Genomic DNA, 20,311 nt, shown 5'->3' with positions numbered 1-20,311 from the left:
AGGAAGACATGCAGACTCACTCATAGATAAATAGACAGATAAGATAGGTAGATAGATAAATAGATAGATAGATAGATAGATAGATAGAGCATTAGGAAGACACGCAGACACCGCGAGATATGATAGGTAGATAGACAGATAGATAGGTAGGTAGGTAGGTAGATAGACAGACACACACCACGGCGTCTGTCTGTCTCTTTCTGTCTGTCTATGTTTCTGTTTATTTGTCTGGTTATTCTGTGCAATTGGCCTTCCATATGTCTGTGGATTTAATTCCGTGTCTGCCAGCAGGTATTGTTCACTGTGCACACATACGCGTCCTAGCACAGGCGCACGCTTCCATCTTTGACTGGCCATCAGATGCAAACAAACATTGCTTTGTATGACGATACAAGAGGAGGGAGGATTATTTAGAAAACAAGACTAGTTAGGCGGTTGGAGGTTACAAACAATTACATTTTTTCAGATTGGATATACAGGGCGGGATTTACAAAACGCTTTTCCATGAGAAAATCTCACTGAAAAGGTTTTGTAAATATGGCCGCTCGGCCGCAGGACTGTGGATTGAGTCTCGTGTTCATTTTTATTTGAAACGGTTTGATTGCTACTGAGCAGGAGGTGACGGCGATGCGGTAGCATATGCAAACCCACCTCACGTGGGAATAGTGTCTCTACAGTTTCGTCTGCTATGCAGGGTGCTTGCACTTAGAGGTCAGATGAGTGCATTTTACAGCGGTGCGCTGGTCTACCCTAATTCATGTGCATTTGTACAGCTTGATATATAAAAAAAAAAAGAGACACGCTGAGGTGGACACGAGTGCAGCTTGCAGACGGATGCACATTCGGATGTTTAACAGGCGTCAAAGACATCGTTAGAATGTTAGAATATTAATAGTTACACAGGTGTGCCATCTGTCTTCAATTCACCCTGATTACCTCAACCCTCCTTAAATGCGTGTTTTTGTATATAAGTCATCCGTTGGATAATGTAACTATGCTGTTTCTGAGCTAAAAGATGGTTTATTAGTTTCAAGTCACATGCATGCAATCAGGGCTTGATTTACAAACATGTTTTAACATGAGAAAGTACTATTGAAAACATTTTTTGTAAATCAGACCCTCTGTCTTTAAAGGCCAGTTATTCTGCAGTTATTCGTCACGTGAAATCATAATGTTGCTATGTTCTAATCCACCCTTTAAGGACCTAGAATGCCCGGTGCCTGGCAATTAAAAGCTCGTATACCCAGAGCCTGCGTAAATATCCCATTTAATTCGTCAACAACTAATATTCCAAATGCATCATCTTGTCATGCCGAGAAGATATGAAGGAAATAACCAACTATTTAATTGGTCAGCTTATTTTCCCTCGCTACAAACGTTGTATTTTGCGCTTTCTGCAATGATATCATAAACACAGCTAAAATACTTCGGGGTTGCAAATTGCACCCATTTATTTTGCTCAGAGTCTCCTTCTATTCTTGTTTGGGTACTAATTGGGACTCACACCCAGTGGATGGGGATGCCCATGTGTTTACCCTCACTGATCCCATGGTCTTTAGAAAAATGAAAATGAGTGCATTTGTATTGCTGTTTAAGGAACAAGAACTCCGGAATCTGAAAGGCGAGTTTCTCGGGGAATTCGGGTCATTTACATAGTTGAATGAGACTTAGGAGTATCTCGTATTTGCTTTGAACTTGGGAAACTAGCCGATGGAAAATTGTACAGGTTATACGACGTTATGTCTGGGTTTCATAGAGGGAGAAGGCTCTCCGTGAACATAACACAATCCAGGCCAAACACAGCCCACAACTTCATTAAACGTCTGTGCAATTGCAAATGAGTCCCCGTCGGCCAACAGCCTTCCCTTTGTGTTATCGTGCTCGTAGAACAGTTTGTTTGGCTGCTTGTCAAGGTATTGCGTGTTCTGTTCTTTTGTGTTTACTCTGCTTTGGGTGCAGGCATTCGCGTTATGTTTTCTCTTTCTTGTTGTAAACTGTGGAGAGGCATTTTTTTCAGCTTGAAAGAGAAGTCCCATGTTTAGGCCCATGCTCACCGAACTTCGGCAAAGTGCCGGGAGGGCGAGTTCTTAGTTTCGAGGCGATTTCTGGCATTGTAGGCGAGCATCGTGCGGGGTCTCCGAAGCCCCGACCAGTCGGGTGCAGCACTACTTGTTAAACTTGGGCTTACGCGCCTACGCCCTGCTTTAGAAGCACCCACGTATAAAGCAAAAATACCCAATAAAAGCCGTCCAATTTAAATGCCTGTAAAATATGGCTTCAACAAAAATGGGTGGTCAGTATTTCCGGCACGCATTCCAACCTTGATTGGGAAGCCGTGAACTCGAGTCCACATTGTTCTTTTTGTATTTTTTTTTTTTTAGAAACAACAATGGATGGAGGGTTGCTTTAGTCGGGTCTGGGGGACCTGCTTGCCGCCAAAATAGTTCCAAACGCATACTTATATTTAAAGTGCTTCTTTGCGTATTTGTACTTCGCTAAATCAGAAAACACACCTAATGGGACATCTTCCTGTTTGGCCGGGCGTTAGGCTCTTAAAAGTCTAGTGTTACTGGGACAACATTTCAGCGCCTCGTCGGCCCAGCAAGGCTTCTAAAAGGGAGCCGTAAAAGATACTGGCCCTTAACCTGACAATGATGTTGTATTTGAACAGCTGCGAAGAGATTTTAAAAGGTCTGTCTCATTGCCACAGCAGCAGACGTTTTATTGTTTACGGCCCTTTTTTGGAACTGCGAGAGGAAATCTGCCTCGCAAAATGCTTAGAAACGAGGGGACTTTGTGCAGCATTCATTCGGAAATTATAAGCCGGGGGGTTGCGTGGAATTGGGTGATAAGACGTGGTTGGGTCTTCTAACTTCATAAACACACACACACAATATATACATATATGCATCACTTTTGCAATGTACCCTGGGTATTGTGCAACTATTGTGTGCTCTCTATGTCTATAGGCTTTTATAATGTGCCACTGTACGGGTCTCAGAGCACCTACACTTTATATTATAGTTGTCTGTAGCACCAGGCAGAGGTACAGAGAACAACATATATATATATATATATATATATATATTCTGTACTAAACTGCCTATTTTATTTAATTGGTAAACGTTTGGTATTGCATGTGTTTTGTGTGCCTGTTGTTGTGTGTATCTATATTTCTATATTTCCTATATATGGGTGTATATATATATATATACTTGCATGTTTTGTCAGGAACTACCTCAAGCAAGTAGGGTGCACTTCCCCGGGGGCACAGGCTCCCCGAGGTAAGACAAATTATCCTTCTTTAAGAGGTACGAATTAATTCACGTAAAACCTTTTGGAGTAGTTTCAAAGAGCCAGCTGAACTATAAACATTGTCTTGTGACAGCAGGACTGTTTTTGATATAATTTTAGACGATTACTGTTCAAACAAAAGAAAACTTTCTGGGTGAGCTAGAGGGTGTGCGAGATCAACTGTGTAATTCCCAATAATTGATAACGCTATTAGGCTAAATCCCATCTATTAATCTCCTCCGTTACTAAGTCTCGATTGATTTGTGCATAAAATATCTACTCGTTTGTGGGAACAGTGGGGCATAACTCTTTTAAAAGCCAGAGAAGCAAGAAAACGACGGAGGAACCCCATAATGCAGATGAGAGCCGCATCGATTGTCCGGATTCTTTTTAATTTATATTAATAAATTGCACCACCCTTTGCACCTGACACTTGTCAGGTGCCAAGGCTTTTTACAAAGTGAATGTGATGGAAGGGTGGCGGGAGAATGCACCTTTAAGGGGCACAGTGGACATCACACATTGGATTGGGAACGTGCTCTATGCGATTTCTGCGGATGTATGAAACTTTTTAAAGAGTATAGGGGTCTGTGTTGAGGTCGTGTGGGTGCAATGTAAATGGGAGAGAACACGCGGGAGAAGTAATCATGGTAGCACTCAGAAGAGAGGTTTTGCAGCAGAAAGAGAGCGAACGTTATTTACCCATTGATATGGTGCAAATGTCGGCATTTTGTAACATATAATTGGAGGCAGCGCGTAAACGAAATATGGTCAAGCCCCTTTCGGGTAAATAGAGCGTGGGTGTCGCTCCTTCACGTACGTCCTGCCTTGGGGGTCGGTAAGGCATGAGGGACAACAGGACTCGTGTGTAGGCTTGTAAACAAACACAGGATGCGCGTGGCAGTGTGTGTGGTAATGTGTGTCCTGCCTCTACATCGGCGTGTCCGATGCGGCAGTGACTGGGAGTCCCGGGGCTCTGGAGGCAGCTCTCGGGGGCGAACCCCGGACGCCCAGCGTGACTCTGCTCACACCGGGGAGGAGGAGGCTCTCCGACCAGCGGCGCAGTGCGCCAGGGCTGCTACTGTCCCAGCAGCCGGGCTGGGCGCACTTCTCCTCGGACCTGCTAGGGGTCGCTGTTGGCCATCTATGAGCCGCGGCCCGTGGATGCCCCTGGAGCACGTGACCCGCGGGGTGTTGGGGAGGGTGGCGGCGGCTCAAGGCCACTTTCAAACCCCATTGGCTCGGTTGTCAGGTGGTGGTGCCGAGGCATCCACAATTACACCGGGAAATGTTTTCCTAGAGATGTCAGCCTACAAAGGACTCCATCCCTCTCCCTCAAATTCCTCCCCAAAATGTCCTTTCCAAACAGCTCTCCTGCTGCTAATACTTTTTTAGTGGATTCCTTGATCAGTGCCTGCAGAAGTGACAGCTTCTACTCCGGCAGCGCCAGCATGTACATGCAGCCCAGCTCAGACATGGGGGCTTATGGAATGCAAACCTGTGGACTGCTCCCGTCTCTGGCTAAGAGAGAGGTTAATCACCAAAGCATGGGCATGAACGCACATCCTTATATACCTCAGGTAGACACCTGGACTGACCCCGGCAGATCCTGCCGGATAGAGCAACCTGTTACACAGCAGCAGCAGCAGGTATCCGCCTGCTCGTTCCCTCCAAATATCAAAGAAGAAACCAATTGCTGCATGTACTCCGACAAGAGGTCCAAACTCGTGCCCGCCGAGGTGCCCTCGTACCAGAGGCTGGTGTCTGAGCCCTCGTGTCCCGCCGATAACCCAGAGGTGCCCGTACCCGGCTATTTCAGACTGAGCCAGACCTACGCCACTGGGAAAGCCCAGGAGTACAATAACAGCCCCGAGACGAGTTCAGCCGTCATGCTGCAGCTGAACCCCCGAAGCAGCAGCAACGCCAAGCCCCAGGTACCCACTGGCCAACTTCAGATGGAAAAGAAAATGGGCGAAGCCCCGAGCGGCCAGGACTCTGCGAAAGGCCCCCGAGCGGATAGTCCGGAGCCCAAACTGTCTCAGCAGGAGGAGAGGGGCTGCCTGGCCGAGGGCTCCGCGTCCAGCCCAGAAGTGCACGAGAAGGAAAGCAAAGGTCGGTATTATAAAAGTTGATACCGTAGCTGTGTGCGACTTACACACTCCAGCCTCATAAAACGGGCTATATTGTTAACAAGCAGCGCAGCCATAACATTTAACGAGACCTAGGCACTAGAGTGCTAAAGTTGAAGGTACGGCGTCTTCCTCGCAGGCGTTTGCTGAACAATCGTAAAACATGTACCGAAATATTAAGTTTTGAGGTACATGCATTTAAATCTGCCCCTTTATTAGTACGTGTCCTAATGAAAAACATGTTTGCGGCCATTAGTAAAAGTAAAGCATTTAAAATAATCCTGCGGATTGCACAGTCCATACGTTAAAATATGGGCCAAGTATTGTTCAGTTGTCTTCAAAATAAAGTTCAAACGATAGCTTCCCTCTCTCTCTCTCTCTCTCTCTCTCTCTCTCTCTCTCTCTCTCTCTCTCTCTCTCTCTCTCTCTCTATATATATATATATATATATATATATGTGTGTGTGTGTAGCAAAAGGCTACACTTCACGTCAATGTGCTTAACAAACCTATATGCACCCTGTAGCAGGACACACAGTGTCCTTAAAAATGCAATAGCTGTGGCATCCCGCGAGGGATTTACTTTGCATATTATTCTATAACACACCATATGTTCCCCTGCAGTTTTTAAAATACATCAGATGGTGTATGTGTTTCCATGTTGAAGCAAATACGTGTGACTTCGCTTTCGAATTTTGTAATGGCGAAATGAAGGGAGAGAATGTGCCACTAAAAGTGTTAATTTGCATCATTCTTACCCGTTATAAAAGCAAATTGACAGATGAAACCAAGGCTAAATATTGCACGCCCAGTTTCCGAACTATTGTTGTTATGGACTAGTTTGCGTAATGGGGAGGTTTCACTGCTAAGTTCCATAAACACACGTTTAGGCCACGAATTATTTTCGATAATGCACCCGCGAGACAACCAATAAATGTGACCACGGGGCAACCCTCTCGAACGACAACAAATGCATTGTTTTACATAGAGGTTTCCAAAATAAATGTATTTTGGAACAGTCTGTGAGATTTGGTATGCGTGAATGCGCTGCCACGTAAACAATCGCAGCTTTCCCCGTGTGCGTGCCATGGAATATTGACAAACGGCTATTTATGTTAGTATTTCCACAAGAGGACGAAGACACAGTCAGAAATAGGTAAACTTGACAAGTCAACTGCTCCATCTATTTACATAGCGAAAGGGTGCGGATATATTCAGGGTCTGATTTAGACAAATGTTTTGAAGTGGGAAAGTCCAATTGAAAACATCTTTGTAAATCACGACCTTAGTGTTAAGGGAGCATGGAATGAGTGGTTCGACCCTGAAATGTCTTAAGTTCGTGGCCAAGGCCAGAGTGTGATGAAATAAGATCGTTTGCTATGAACACATATATTTTCTTTTTGTTTTAATTTCGATAGAGGAAATCAAGTCTGATGCTCCAACGAGCAACTGGCTCACTGCAAAGAGTGGCCGGAAGAAGAGGTGCCCTTATACAAAGCACCAGACCTTGGAGTTAGAGAAAGAGTTCCTCTTCAATATGTATCTCACTCGAGAGCGCCGCCTAGAGATCAGTAAGAGTGTGAACCTCACTGACAGGCAGGTCAAGATCTGGTTTCAAAACCGCAGGATGAAGCTCAAGAAGATGAGCCGAGAAAATCGGATCCGCGAACTAACCGCCAACCTGACTTTCTCTTAAGCAAGTGCTCCGAATCCCCGAAATCTGGCCAACACCAGCAGGTGCGAAACACAACAGAGACTATGGAAGAACCTCCCATCTCAGTTTCCTTTCTGACATAGAATGTGACCTTTTGTTATTCTCGTACTGCTGTCGGGTATATGTATGATCATGAGAATGAATATATATACATATATACACATGCATATATGCAATTTATGTTGTCATCGTAACGCAGGGTACCGTTTACTGACTTTTATAATTTTGGTCTTAACTTATTGGAAATCATTTCAGACCATCCAAACAATGTGACTTGTTCATGTTTTTACTACAAGAGAAATGTATTTATGTGTGTTGCTACACAAACTATACACACGTTTCACTCCTGAAGCAAAAAAAAAATCCGTGTCTGGAAAAAGCACATTATATGTAACTATCCGCTCAACTGATCTGAGACAATGTCCGTGGTAGGATAGCGAATATTTAAGTCGAATACTGTGTAGATAATTTCCTGTGATAAACACAGTTTGTGGTGTAGTTAGTAGTCGTGACAAGAGCAATGTGTCCTTTGCGTGCATGGTCTCCCGCATGTATACTGCAATAAACTCCGTAAGTACAGCCGCTTCTATTAACTGAATGTGTCATTAAAGTGTGCATCCTGGTGCTTTGTATCTCTCCGCCGGAAGGCTGAGAAGGCATACCCGTAGTTTGACGTCTGAATATGTGATTTTATGTACATCGTTGGCATTTTTCAAATAAATGTAAATAAAGTAGCTTATTGGTGGAATATTGGTGCAGTGAAGGCCATACTTTCCCCCGCTTGGCTGTATCGCTATTTGGCTATGAAAAAAGGATCGTGTACTCCCGAGTGCAGTGTGGCAGGCAGAAGAAGAGTATGTGGTCCTGATTTACAAACCTGTATTTCCATGGGAAAATCCCAATGAAAACGCTTTGTAAATCGGGTCCTGTCGCTTCATTCTGCATTAGTAGGGACAGTGCTTGGATTTGAACGCTAACGTACTTTCGAGCCCAGCATAACCACATTTCACGAATCCTGTGCATCAAGGGTGTCCCCGAACCTCTTCGTTATGCTCCTCTGGCTCGTGTGTGATTGAACGTCGAGGCGGCTGTGAAAAGAGTGAGGCAGTCCCGGGCCTGCTTCTCTTTCCTGGCAACACTTCATAGCTTTCAGTGATTCATTCGTACAGGAAACGTAGACACGCCGATTGCAAGTTCATTTCCTCGCACGGGTCTCGTGCCCCCTCACTAACGAACATGTCAAAGCTTAGCAAACAAAGTAAAGGCTGCACGTACAAATTGCTTGTGACTGAAGTAGCTAGGAGGGTGTGTGGCGAGGAGGATATGAGCACTCAGAACAAAGCTTACATGCAGAGCACATGTTATTAAATCCTGCTGCCAGCAAACAGCACAACGTGCAGGTTTATTCCGGACAGATTTCTCAAAGTCTTTGCTTTTATCGCGTTTGTCGTTTCAAAAATGATCGCTTAGTTTACTGTTGGCGAAATTTCGAAGGCGGATTGTACCAAATTTCGAAAAATATGTATTTTTCCTTCCTAGTCGTACATAGGTGAATTACAAACTGCACAATTCAAATAAGTGGTGTATGTAAACACATTTTGGAGATACATGTAAAAAAAAGTCAACAATGTGTTTGAGTGTGTGTACTAGGACACACACCTATAAGGATACATTCAGTTGTTTGAGTGTGTTTGCGCGCGTGTGCAGTCGAAGAAACACAAATAGCTGTGTTCATATGGGTGTGTGGTCCCACATGCTTATTGACAATTCTTTCTACGCGTTTTTTTGCAGTCACTATTTCTTCAAACTGAACCACTTTGCCATGCACGCGAGAAAAAGTCAGCATGCGTGTATGTAAACGTATGTATTCGTTTTCAAAAACGATCTCCAAAAATGAACCAAGCAGTCCTTTTGTTCAAGTCTAGTCACAGCATTACACCAAAATAACACGTTTCGAAATATATGTGTGTGGGTGTGTGTGTAGTCACGAATGCACACGTATATTCGTGAGTACACAGACACACACACACACATGTACACACAAACACACTTACATATATTTCAAAACATGCATAGAGATCTATTGATAGTTGTGTATAACAATTGTAAAAATATTGAGAATCAACATCAAAACACACAGACACGCAGACACACATACATTATACTAAAACCAAACAACCAAAAACGAAGGCCTGTGAATAATGGGGAAACCTCACAGCGAGCATTAAGGCTTCCCATGCAGAACATGTGTACCTGGTTGTGTGGGGATTGTATATAAGAAACCGCGGGCTTGGCATTAACCTTGGAATGAAGGTACGGCGCTGGCATAGCAGATGGGCAGGATAACACCCAGCGCATCAGAGGGATATAGTAGAAGAAACTACGAGATATAGCTATTGGGGTGTTTGGTGTGGCCATGTGCAATGCTGGGCCACGCGAGCCGCATCCACTGGTTCCAATCATTTACTGAAGCAGAGTCCCCGGGTTGCATTCTAGATCCCTATTTCGGTCAAGACCACCGACATTCCTGCTCCATGTCATGGCGTTACTTATTTGGAGAGTACATCATGGCGGAGGGTGACACCGCCGTTCATATAGTCCCATGCCCTGAGTGGCTCTCTGTGGCCGGCGCGAGGGAAGGTGGCAGCTTGTCGGGACTTTGTCGAGGTCTTCAGGGAAAGTGGAAGTCAGAATGATAGACAAGGCAGCACGCGGAATCCTCGTCGCCTTTACCTTTCAGGTCGCACCTCAGGCATATAGCACAGAGATGATTGAGTGGCACTGTGCTTTATATAGTCAAACATGGGTGTACATCGCACCAGAGCCATGTGTCTCTTGTGTCTGGTTCAAAATATCTGCTGGAGCGAAAGACTTGTCTGACAAAACAACAATTCACAAAACAATGCTAGAATATCTACGAATGGCACCTTTCTGGTTGCAATACCCTTCCTTATATGTGTCAAATCCGTGAAAATGACTTTGCAGAAGCACTGACCAGCTCTGTACAATAGGGGATTGCCTATTACCTAAGCTCTTGCTTTATTTTTTTAAAGTCACAGCAATCCATAACCAAATGCACCTCGTAAAGTTTTTATTGAACCCATAAAATCATTACAGCTCCCTCCACCTGTTTCAGCCCCTCCTTGTTTGAGACTATGCGCAGTTTAAAACAATTACACACATGCACAACAAGCACACAGGTTTTAAAGCGCTTTAATACGTTTCTGAAAAGGGAGCGTTGTTATGAGGCGATTTGATTGTGATACCGGGCGCTTGCATAGAGAATATTGCATGCCCCTGTATCACTGATGACTTTCTTGTGTACTTCATTAAAATGTCAGGCGAGCCCGTGCGCCATGGAGGTTATCGACGGGTGTTTCCTCTCCTTCTGTATCAAATGTGCTTAAATAAAGCACATTTCCAATCGCTCAGTTAGAAATGAATGGGAGAATTTTCTGAAAAGGCGTAAAGAAATAGTCCCCCCACAGGCTCGCGTCTGCCGGCCACCCGCCTCGAGGAAGTCCCTGTGAATGCAGGCAGCACCGGTCGCCCTAACACCAACCTGCATGTCCAATTTAGACGCAATTGTATATTTGTTCTGTGCCAGTGTGTGTTTTAATCACTGTATCTCCGTTTAGCGCATTGATTTACTCTGTATTGGTAAATATGATCACGTGGGTGCCGCGACCAATGGTTGACGGCTTCAGCCTGCAAAATACTATGATTGTTCCCGGGGAGGGTACCACATACAGTTAACAGTGTCACCTTTTATATGAGTGCGAGGGGAGACGGAAAATGTCCTCTACTGGCACCATAACTAATTATTACGTGGATTCCCTCATAAGCCATGAGAGCGAGGAGCTCTATGGAGGCCGATGTGTCCAGGGGGGGCACGGAGCGGCCTCCAGGCCCCCAGGTGCCGCGGAAGCGTCGGATTTCTCCTCTTGTAGCTTTGCACCGAAGTCCGGTGTCTTCCCGGCCGCCTGGTCGGCGGTTCATTCCCAGCCCCCGGCGGCGGCAGTGAGCGGGCTTTATCAGCCCTACATGGCCCAAGCTCCGTTGACCGGGGGCGGCGGGCGCTACACGGTGCGCTCCTGGCTCGAGCCCCTCTCCGGCTCCTCTACTGCCTCCTTCGCCACCTTTCACCCCGCCTATGCGGGTGTGAAGCCCGAGAGCCTGCCGGCCAAGAGGACCGAGTGCTCCTCCTTCGAGCCCCCGGCGGTGCTGACCCTGGCCGAGTTCCCATGCCAGCCCTTGGAGAGCAAGTCCCCTAGAGCCGAAGAGGAGCCTCAAGCGACCGGACCAGGCAGCGGGGGCAGCACCACCACCGACTCCAGCGCCGCGCTCAAGGAGGAGAAGCAACAACCGCACCAACTTGACCCAAGTAAGTATAAAAAGAGGCAGTGAAACGAGCAAAGAAATAGCCCCTGATTTACTGCTGCAACCAGCGAGGATCCGAATGTGCAAAACTGATAGTTTTACTAAGCTATAAAACCGTCTAGACGCCTAGCATATAGCCGGGCGGCATCAAGCAGCTATAAAGCAGTTATATGACTGACATAACCACCTTCTGCCGGCAAGCCGCCCCCTGTACAGTAAACACGCCGTCTGCTTTAAGGCTTCTTTTTACGATAGTTCTTGCAAAGTTGTGAAATCCGAGACTACCCGCACTGCACGTTTTTTTGTTGTTGTTAAATTAATATTTCTTTCCCTCGCCTTCCCCTTTCCCTCCTCAGATAATCCAGCAGCAAACTGGATCCACGCGCGTTCCACCAGGAAGAAACGCTGCCCCTACACCAAGTACCAGACCCTGGAGCTGGAGAAAGAATTCCTCTTCAACATGTATCTGACCCGGGACCGGCGCTACGAGGTGGCCCGGATTTTAAACCTCACGGAGCGGCAGGTGAAAATCTGGTTCCAGAACCGCAGGATGAAAATGAAGAAAATGAACAAAGAAAGGGGCAACAAGGAGCAGTGAGGGGCAGCGGCAGTGCCTTGCACACACAACACACGCGCACGCATTTCCCCCGAACTGCCGAGTCCCACACATCTGTTTATGATGGTAGTATTATGCTGAGCTTTTTTGCTGTTTGCATTGCTTGGGTGATTTTTTAGAAGCTGCATTTTTATTCGATCGTTTTAGTAGATTGTAGTTTAAAAAAAACAATATGAACGCACGTTTGATTCGCCAACTACTGGCGGTTTTAAAAATCCCCGAAATGTTATGGAAAGGCTGCACTGCATTACAGATGTGTTTTTGTCTGAGAAAGGGCGAAGGACCGATAAAGGGTCGATTTTTAGGAATGATGGTGTTGATTCTATGGTCCGATTGTATTGTCCACGCGGCGTTTAACACATTGAACACACATAACATTTAGCAAACTGTATTTTTGCAGTGCAATGTCACTTTTCTCCGTGCTAAACATTTTGTGAAATAGGCCCTTGGATGTTTAGCTTTGGTTACCTGGTGAGAAATGGTAGCATGTCGTGATGATAGTATTTTTTTTGGGAGTGGTGGGGAGGTCTGTTATTGTGCTAATAGACTCTGCTTTCTGTTCTGCTGGTGTTTGAAACGGATTATAACAGGCCCAGCACTCGGCCATAGAGGCATTACATGGACTATATTTCCGCATAGATCTCAGACAGGAGAGGACTTGCCGATTTTCATCTGATGATGACAGCGCGATCACCCCCAGCTTAAGTAAGTCACCCATAAATGGAGGCAGTGTATGCAAAGTGCTGGCTCCGGGAGCGAGTTATCCGGTGTCACTTAAAGACAAACGGGCCGGTTTTACAAAGCGTTTTTCCAAGGGACGCTTTGTAAATCAGCCCCACCTTGTCCATCAGGGTAGAAAGCCTAAGCCGTTATTATTCTTCAATTGCATGGTCTGGTGTGAAGATGGGGAATATCTGGTACAATATAGAAGTTTTCCTGCATGAACGGACATTCTTTAAGCATTATGCACGAGCGCGCAAAGACACACAGAAGAACACAGAAACTCGCACATACTTCATTGAGCAGAGGCTTCGGTTTCAGAATTGCGCTTGGAGGTTCACCTCCATACAATTCACATAGGTGGCCCTTTCGAAAAACAGTCAATCGCGTGATCAAAATGGTTAACTTTTTATTGACTCGTTTAGGAAGTGTTCCTTTTTATGTTCACTCGGTTATTGGTGCGCATGTGCAGGTTCAATCCCAGTCCTCGGGCGCACATGGCGGCTTTGTGGTTCTGCCCGCAAACCGAGGCGACGTCTGCAGGCAATGGCGCTTTATCAGGTCCATAGCATGAAGTTCATTGTGGACATCTTCCAGAAAATTTTAGCGAAACGATTAAAACAACAATTCCAAAAAAGGTGGGTGGCATTTAAGTGTGAGTAGCCAGCGTTAGATGCGGGCCTTGTCGTTGCTACTACTCATTTCCATGTCCCGCAAAATGTGAATGTTTGACTTTCTCGAAAACAATGTAGCCGTGCTTGAAGATGGAGCAGCAGCGCCCCATTCATTGCCAACTGTATACCGCCATTTGTTGCAAACAGGAAGTGGCCGGCCATAGTAAAACAATTGAGGTGGCTAGACGTCTGGGCCTAATGACTTTACGACAGGCCGAGGGGCTATTCCCCGAAAACAGCCCTATTTTCATCGCTCTATTTAGAGACACAAAAATGCAGACAAATCCCAGCCTCTGGAATCTGCACAATAAAAGCTAATGTTTACACCAGGTCTGGGAAGCAAAAGGAAGGGAGACGTTTTAGGGGGGCCCTAAACCTGCCCTATGCGTCCGCAATAAGACACAGAATGGACTCTCATTTACATGTCCAAGTTTCTTGATGTGAACATTATCACTGCAGGAGGCCGTAAAGACTCTGTGCGGCTGCTCTTTTCAGTCCAGGTGTTTGAAGTTTGCTTTAGATGATCGTTTACCCTGATTAGTGGATGAAGGAAAGTGGCTTGAAATTATGCCATTTGATGACAATTCAGGTTTACTGCAAGCGGGGGAATTAGGTCAGGTTTAAATGTAATGAATCGTGTAACTACAATATAATCAAATCTCACCTATACATAATGCTAGCAGTGATAAATGAGTGTGTCTGTGAACCACAAATGAACTGATTTTAAATGCTATATATATATATATATTTAATGTATATATGTTGCTATTTGTGGCGCCGCGTGTGTGCCTATTACCACAGTCCATTGAACATACAAAGCGCAACATATGAGCTGTGGTACTGGGCATACTTCCACGTGGTGCCACAGAGAGCAACAGTATATATATATATACCGTTCCAAGTTCTCTTATTTGTTTACATGACACACACACACACACACACGTGTATATATTACTCTACACGTTTCTAAATACATAACAATGAGAACTATAAAACCAGACAACGTCAACTGAGAATACTACGGAATGGAAAATTGCGTGTGTGTGTGTCAACAATCGAAAGTGGATTTTAAATACACAAATATAACGGTGGACATACGAACGTGTATGTCTCTCTGTGTCACACAGGCATGTGCAAAACAATATGTATACAAATAGGTCTATACGCAGTGTATGCATGTATGTGCATACGTGTGTCTCCGGGCCCGTTTTACAACGCGTTTTTCAATGGTATTCCGCCATTGTAAAACACTTTTGTAAATCAGGTCCTCTGTGTTTTGAACTTGTACACACGCATATAAATAATCACGTGTATGTACGCGCATATATACATGAGTATGTATTCATTTGTGAAATAGGCGTGATTTACTAAACACAATTGCAGGATCACCTACTTATAAAACAGATTTTCAGATTGATTATGAGAACTATATAAAGGATGAGTGTATATATATATAAATGTAGAGACGGACAGAAACACTAATGTATTTTTGTGTGTCCATGCATACTTGTATATTTATTTTCACACACAAACACATATAGGGCCTGATTTACAAAAGCACTTTGGAATAGGAAAACCCTATTGAAAAGGGATTTGTAAATCCGGCCCATAAATTGTTAAACATGTTGCGTTACTCAGATAGCTTTATGAGAAAAACATAGGGTGCTTCAATAGTCTACCTCTCATGTAAAGATTTTTATTTTGTATATTTTGTTTATTTTGTATAGTCTGTATTTCTTGCTTTACATGCTCATAAATATGTATTGGAAACATAATTCGTGTAATTCCTGAACTCCTTTCGAAAAAAGGAAAAGTATCCACATTTGAAATGTTTTGCAATAAACATATACGAACACTGTGTAGAAATATCTGAGCGTGTAGTATTTATTTGGCCGCTAGAGAGCGATGTTGTTCCATTTTTAAGTAATGTAATATTGATGGGCTCGGCGCCTGAAACTGTTCTTTTTTTCTTCGAGCGTCTGCTTTGAAGTCAAGCCCCCAATAATTCATGAAATATAAAATATATACCCATAATCTGGAGGGTTTTGGAACAGAGACTAATAGGGTCCGAAGAAAGTCTTCAAAGTGGCCAGTGTTTACAAACTTTTCCGCGACCTGCAAATAATAGAAGGGTCTGATTTACAAGCCCGTTTTTCAATGGGAAAACACCACTGAAATATGCTTTATACATCGGGGAGGGAGGGGGGGTTGTTGTACAGAAAAAGTCCATGGCATTGCAAAGTAGCGTTGCGATGAACTTTACTCACGATTCACACCGATTCAGAAACATAAACCATGTTATTTCAGAAAATAAAGCGGAGAAACAAAGCGGTTGTGTGTATATGCTGCAACACTGGGACCAGAGGTACAAAGCGTTTAGCAATGGGATTGCGCCACTGTAACGTGTGTTGTAAATCAGGCCATATGACGTTTTGGCTGGAGACGCTGCATTCGCCCAGAGGCCTCTTAGCACAGGCTTCCATCTCGATGCTGGCCGATAAGCCAGTATTACAAGTGCTTATGTGTACGTTTAGTCTTTGAATTTTCCGACCATCCTTTTCGTTAGTAATCCACAACAACAATAAAAAACTAATACACATTCACATTTTCAAAGATCAATATTTGAAAATGTGTTTAACATCAGCATATAAAGTTGATAAAGGCTCCAGCGTGTCGAAAGGTTTGTACACCTCGCCATATTTAAATGAAAAACAAAGGCCGTGTTTAGTAGACAAGGTACGTTTGCAAATACGTCATTTATTTATATGCTAACTATTTTTTTAATTCTGAGGGGGGATAAATCAACACCCCTGCTATGAATTATCTGTGTTAATCTGTAGGATCCGTTTAGCATATTTTAAGGAAGCTGTTCTCTAATCTATTTAACACACTTAAAGCTCAAATTGAGTCCGCATGTTAACTTAAAGGGAAAGGGAAAACAAAGGAGCAACAAGACAAAGCGAAAGAAACGCAAGAAAGAAAGAAGGAAATTAAGGAAGGGGGGAAGAAAGAAAGAAAGAAAGAAAGAAAGAAAGAAAGAAAGAAAGAAAGAAAGAAAGAAAGAAAGAAAGAAAGAAAGAAAGAAAGTCTATAAATGAATATTGGAGGGAGTTAGGGCGAAAGCAAGGGTCAGGAGATAGAGAATGGCGGGTGGTACAATTCGTTGTTTGTCTGTTAATATGAAGAGTATGTCAAATTGCAGCTTTACGCCTCACGTTGAACACACCTCAGCGGTACGAGATGACTGTTCTGAGTAAATTCAAAGAAAAGAACTGCAAATCCTCCACGAAAAAACGTTCCGTTTTTTACCGAAGATAAAATCTTTATACACACTACGCAGTGGCCGGGCAGTAAACAGCACAGCCTTTCTTTCACTGGCTGGAATTGTGACAGAGCAGTGCAATAATACGGTGAACTGTTACGATTATTGGGAGGGCGGCCATTGAACTGATCTTTCCAAAATGTGCTTTCTAAATATGTACTTTCATTTCGAGGCCCGTCTGTTTGCTAGCTTTTTTGCGGCCCTTCTCCTGCCCGAGAACTGCAGCCTACCAAGTGTGAAATGACGGAAAATGTATTCATGGCCATGATTTTCATTAAGCGCCAATTAGCCCTGAGTTCCAGCCAAGCGTTCAGAGCGTCAAGGGTAAACGTGCATTTGATTTCCCAAAGAGCTAGCGAGCGGTGTTGAGGCAGAGCTGCACATATTGGGCTTGTCTAAATCTCTAGCTTGGGTGTTTTTTGTGGACAATGAACAAAGGAATACCCAACAAATGTGGCCTTTTTCCTAAACGGCATTCTCACAGCCTGCCTTTCCATGCCCTGTTTACCTAGTGGCATGCGTGTTTCCACTGGCACTCACACCGCATTGTTATATCTGCATGAAAGCAACGGGAGTCGTGGCACAGTGCACTGCAGCGCGATGCCCCCGGGCTGCGGCACGGCGTAGGTCTCGCTCTATCCGCCTGGGTGACGCGGCGTGTGTGCGGTTGACTGCACCCTGCGCTAAGGTTCCATATCCTTCCGCCACTTATCTGGATCCAATCTCTATGTTAAACCGGGTCCTCCTAAATGTATTCAGAGCACAGAGGGGGGTCGTTTCTTGCCCCGGGACTGGCAACTGGAAACCCAAGCCAAAGATTCCCCGAACTCCACGAACATTTTCACAGTGCACCTAATAGGAAATGGTAAAAGCGGCCAAGCTGGTCACTGCAGAGCGATTTTTACCCAGCACCGGTCAACACAAGCTGCCTGGGAGCACCATGAGCCCTGCGTAGAGCACTGAGCTGGATGACAGCAGCCCCGTGGCTTTCGCTTTCAGGCAGCTCGCTTTTCCAACCTAGACTTTGTTTTAAGGCTTCAGCGATGAGTTCGTATTTTGTGAACCCGCTCTATAAGTACAAAGCAGGAGAAGCCATGAACCCGGGCTTGTACGAGTGTCCCTTCTCTGCAGACGTGGGCAGCAGCCGGCACGCCGCCCTGTTCTACGGCAGCGGCGCGACCGGCTTCCAGCAGCAGCAGAACCCGCCTCAAGTCCAGGACTTCTACCATAGCGGGGCCCCCAGCCCTAGCCCGGCTGTCTACCCGCAGCCTGCGTGCGGCATGGCGTGTCATGGAGACCCCTCCCGGCTCTACGGATACGATAACTTACAGAGGCAGGCGCTTTTTACGACCCAGCCAGAGGCCGAGCTGCTCCAGTATCCGGACTGTAAATCGTCCAGTGGTCACGTTGGCGAAGAACCAGAGCACTTAAATCAGAACTCGTCTCCCTCTCAAATGTTCCCCTGGATGAGACCACAAGGTTGGAAGCTGTAAAATTCGCTCCTCATCGCGACTATAGCTGTAAAATGTTCATGGAGATGCAGAGCTGCTGAATAGAAAGTATACATTCACATCATGGAAGAATAGTGCTCGCAGACAAAGGGTAGTCCTCTGCACACACCCTCGCCCACACGACATGCACACTCCACACCTCACAACAACACCACACTACGACGCTTTCACTGCACACCCATGCACACTCCACATAAACACCACATTGCGTCACTTTAAATGCACACCCATGCCCTCAAATAGCACACGCTCGCAATTCTACACACCAAACACACATATGTTGTATGAACACGGGGGCAAAAGTCAGACGCACAGAGAGATGGGGGGACTCCACTGTACTCTATACCAACGATGTCTGTTTTTGTTTTGGTAGCAGCCCCTGGACGGCGGAGAGGAAGACAGACATACAGCCGCTTCCAAACCCTAGAACTGGAAAAGGAGTTCCTTTTTAACCCCTATTTGACCAGGAAGAGGAGGATCGAGGTATCTCACGCTCTGGGACTCACAGAGAGGCAGGTAAAAATCTGGTTTCAGAACAGAAGGATGAAGTGGAAAAAAGAGAACAACAAAGACAAGTTCCCAGCTTCGGAGGAGGAGGAGAAAGAGGGGGAGGCGAAGGAGGAAGCGCGAGACCTGCAAGAAGACGTGGTAGACGCCCGGACGAAATAACCACCCTCTTCTGAAGTTTGACTCGGACTATTGCAATGCGGCTCGACTGGAAGTTGTAAGCATTACCCGACCTTCTTTCCGCAATGGACCTTCGGGGTCTCAGACTACCTATTTGTGATAACTGCTTTCCGCTTTCCAGGTTTCTGGGCACTGTGTTTTATATGCTATTATGCAATTACTGACACGCACATCTACACTAATCGAGATGTCAACGTGTCCATACATCACAAGTGCAATTATATTTTAATCTTAAAACTTGACAAGTCTTCCCTGCCAACACTACTTCTTATTGACTGCACGATGACAGCGGCGCCTTAGTAGGCGGGGAAGCAGTGCCCGTGTAGTGACTGTAGGGTGTGAGTTCACGCACTTGCGCAGCGCGCCGGGCAGTCCTTTACAGCTGCCGTAAAAGCTGCTCCCTTGAGCCGCCGTGAGATAAGCAGTACGTCCTATCGATAGAATATGCCTTCTGAATGTGGGTGGCTCTTCTGCTCTGCTCTTATCCATCTAACGTGTGCCAGTGCCTTTTACTTAATGCTACCATCTTCAGGGGCACGCATACCGGCACTTTGATGTCCTTTTGACAGTACAACCACCGAAGAAATGGTTGTTTGTATTCGAGAGGTGTGGGTAGTAATGTGGACTTTGTTCGGAGCTATTTTACAGAATAAGCATTCCAGAAATAAAAGCAGACCGTCTATACTTGATTTTCGTTACCTTTGTCCTTTGCTAGGCCCTATTCTGCAGAATTAGCATTCCAGGAATCAAAGCAGACATTACTTGATTTTGCTGCAAAATGTTGTTTTAGCCAATCGTTACCTCTGAACACCCTCCATTTGACATAGAATGTAACGTGGAGGCCTGCTATGTTTACCTCCATTCTGATTCTCTTCTCACCATTCTTTGTTAATACGTTAATATTATAGTTTTGCAAAATATCTTCATTCTTCGAAATTAATCACATGACTAACATATTTTTAATTTAATTTGAAATGAATGCTTCCTAGAATAAACTGCTATTCTCGATATCGTTTCGTGCCATTAACTTGTTTTCATTTGATAAACTGAACGCTGGAATGATGTCCTGTGTCTGTCTCCTTCTTGGAGCTTGTACTTGTTTAATCAGCCTTTGTTTGACGTGTGTTCCCTTTCATAAGGCTGTATGATTTCATGCAAGCGCTCCCCCACCCCCTCTCCCAGCTCTACATCTATACACACCCGGCAGCTCGCCCTTCAGGAAACTGGATGCATCTCTGCTAAGTATTCTTCCTATGTGTGTGTGT

The 20,311-nt window shown here is 45.1% G+C and overlaps 3 protein-coding genes across 4 annotated transcripts; all 3 read left to right on the top strand.

The window, feature by feature from the left end:
- The first annotated feature begins 3,677 nt into the window (after positions 1 to 3,677).
- HOXD10 (homeobox D10) lies at positions 3,678 to 7,884 on the top strand. The gene is made up of 2 exons (XM_069616129.1): positions 3,678 to 5,406; positions 6,841 to 7,884. The coding sequence occupies exons 1-2, from the start codon at positions 4,647 to 4,649 to the stop codon at positions 7,116 to 7,118; spliced, it is 1,038 nt and encodes a 345-aa protein (XP_069472230.1). The 5' UTR covers positions 3,678 to 4,646; the 3' UTR covers positions 7,119 to 7,884.
- Positions 7,885 to 7,992: 108 nt separating this feature from the next.
- On the top strand, positions 7,993 to 15,394 carry HOXD9 (homeobox D9). Its single transcript, XM_069616132.1, has 2 exons — positions 7,993 to 11,520; positions 11,873 to 15,394. Exons 1-2 carry the CDS (start codon positions 10,932 to 10,934, stop codon positions 12,112 to 12,114), a joined length of 831 nt encoding a protein of 276 aa, XP_069472233.1. The 5' UTR covers positions 7,993 to 10,931; the 3' UTR covers positions 12,115 to 15,394.
- A 343-nt stretch (positions 15,395 to 15,737) lies between these two features.
- Positions 15,738 to 20,054, top strand: HOXD8 (homeobox D8). 2 transcript variants are annotated; one of them, XM_069616133.1, is made up of 2 exons: positions 15,738 to 18,327; positions 18,736 to 20,054. In XM_069616133.1, the coding sequence occupies exons 1-2, from the start codon at positions 17,817 to 17,819 to the stop codon at positions 19,026 to 19,028; spliced, it is 804 nt and encodes a 267-aa protein (XP_069472234.1). In that variant the 5' UTR covers positions 15,738 to 17,816; the 3' UTR covers positions 19,029 to 20,054. The 2 variants fall into 2 exon arrangements, with proteins under 2 accessions (XP_069472234.1, XP_069472235.1); XM_069616134.1 differs by having other exon boundaries at positions 16,590 to 18,327; positions 18,733 to 20,054.
- The last annotated feature ends 257 nt before the right edge of the window (positions 20,055 to 20,311 follow it).

The sequence above is a fragment of the Ambystoma mexicanum genome, chromosome 9 (assembly GCF_040938575.1).
Source record: "Ambystoma mexicanum isolate Mex_15411 chromosome 9, UKY_AmexF1_1, whole genome shotgun sequence".
In the NCBI taxonomy this organism is placed as follows: domain Eukaryota; kingdom Metazoa; phylum Chordata; class Amphibia; order Caudata; family Ambystomatidae; genus Ambystoma; species Ambystoma mexicanum.
Note: the sequence above shows the minus strand (reverse complement) of the source record. Positions and strands in the feature narration are given on the sequence as shown.

What these genes read in the sequence shown, in the direction of transcription:
- HOXD10 (XM_069616129.1), top strand. Translation starts at nt 4,647, where the DNA reads ATGTCCTTTCCAAACAGCTCTCCTGCTGCTAATACTTTTTTAGTGGAT. An exon ending in GCACGAGAAGGAAAGCAAAG is followed by an intron (nt 5,407 to 6,840) that starts GTCGGTATTATA and finishes TAATTTCGATAG; the next exon opens with AGGAAATCAAGTCTGATGCT.
- HOXD9 (XM_069616132.1), top strand. Translation starts at nt 10,932, where the DNA reads ATGTCCTCTACTGGCACCATAACTAATTATTACGTGGATTCCCTCATA. An exon ending in ACCGCACCAACTTGACCCAA is followed by an intron (nt 11,521 to 11,872) that starts GTAAGTATAAAA and finishes TTCCCTCCTCAG; the next exon opens with ATAATCCAGCAGCAAACTGG.
- HOXD8 (XM_069616134.1), top strand. Translation starts at nt 17,817, where the DNA reads ATGACAGCAGCCCCGTGGCTTTCGCTTTCAGGCAGCTCGCTTTTCCAA. An exon ending in CCCCTGGATGAGACCACAAG is followed by an intron (nt 18,328 to 18,732) that starts GTTGGAAGCTGT and finishes TTGTTTTGGTAG; the next exon opens with CAGCCCCTGGACGGCGGAGA.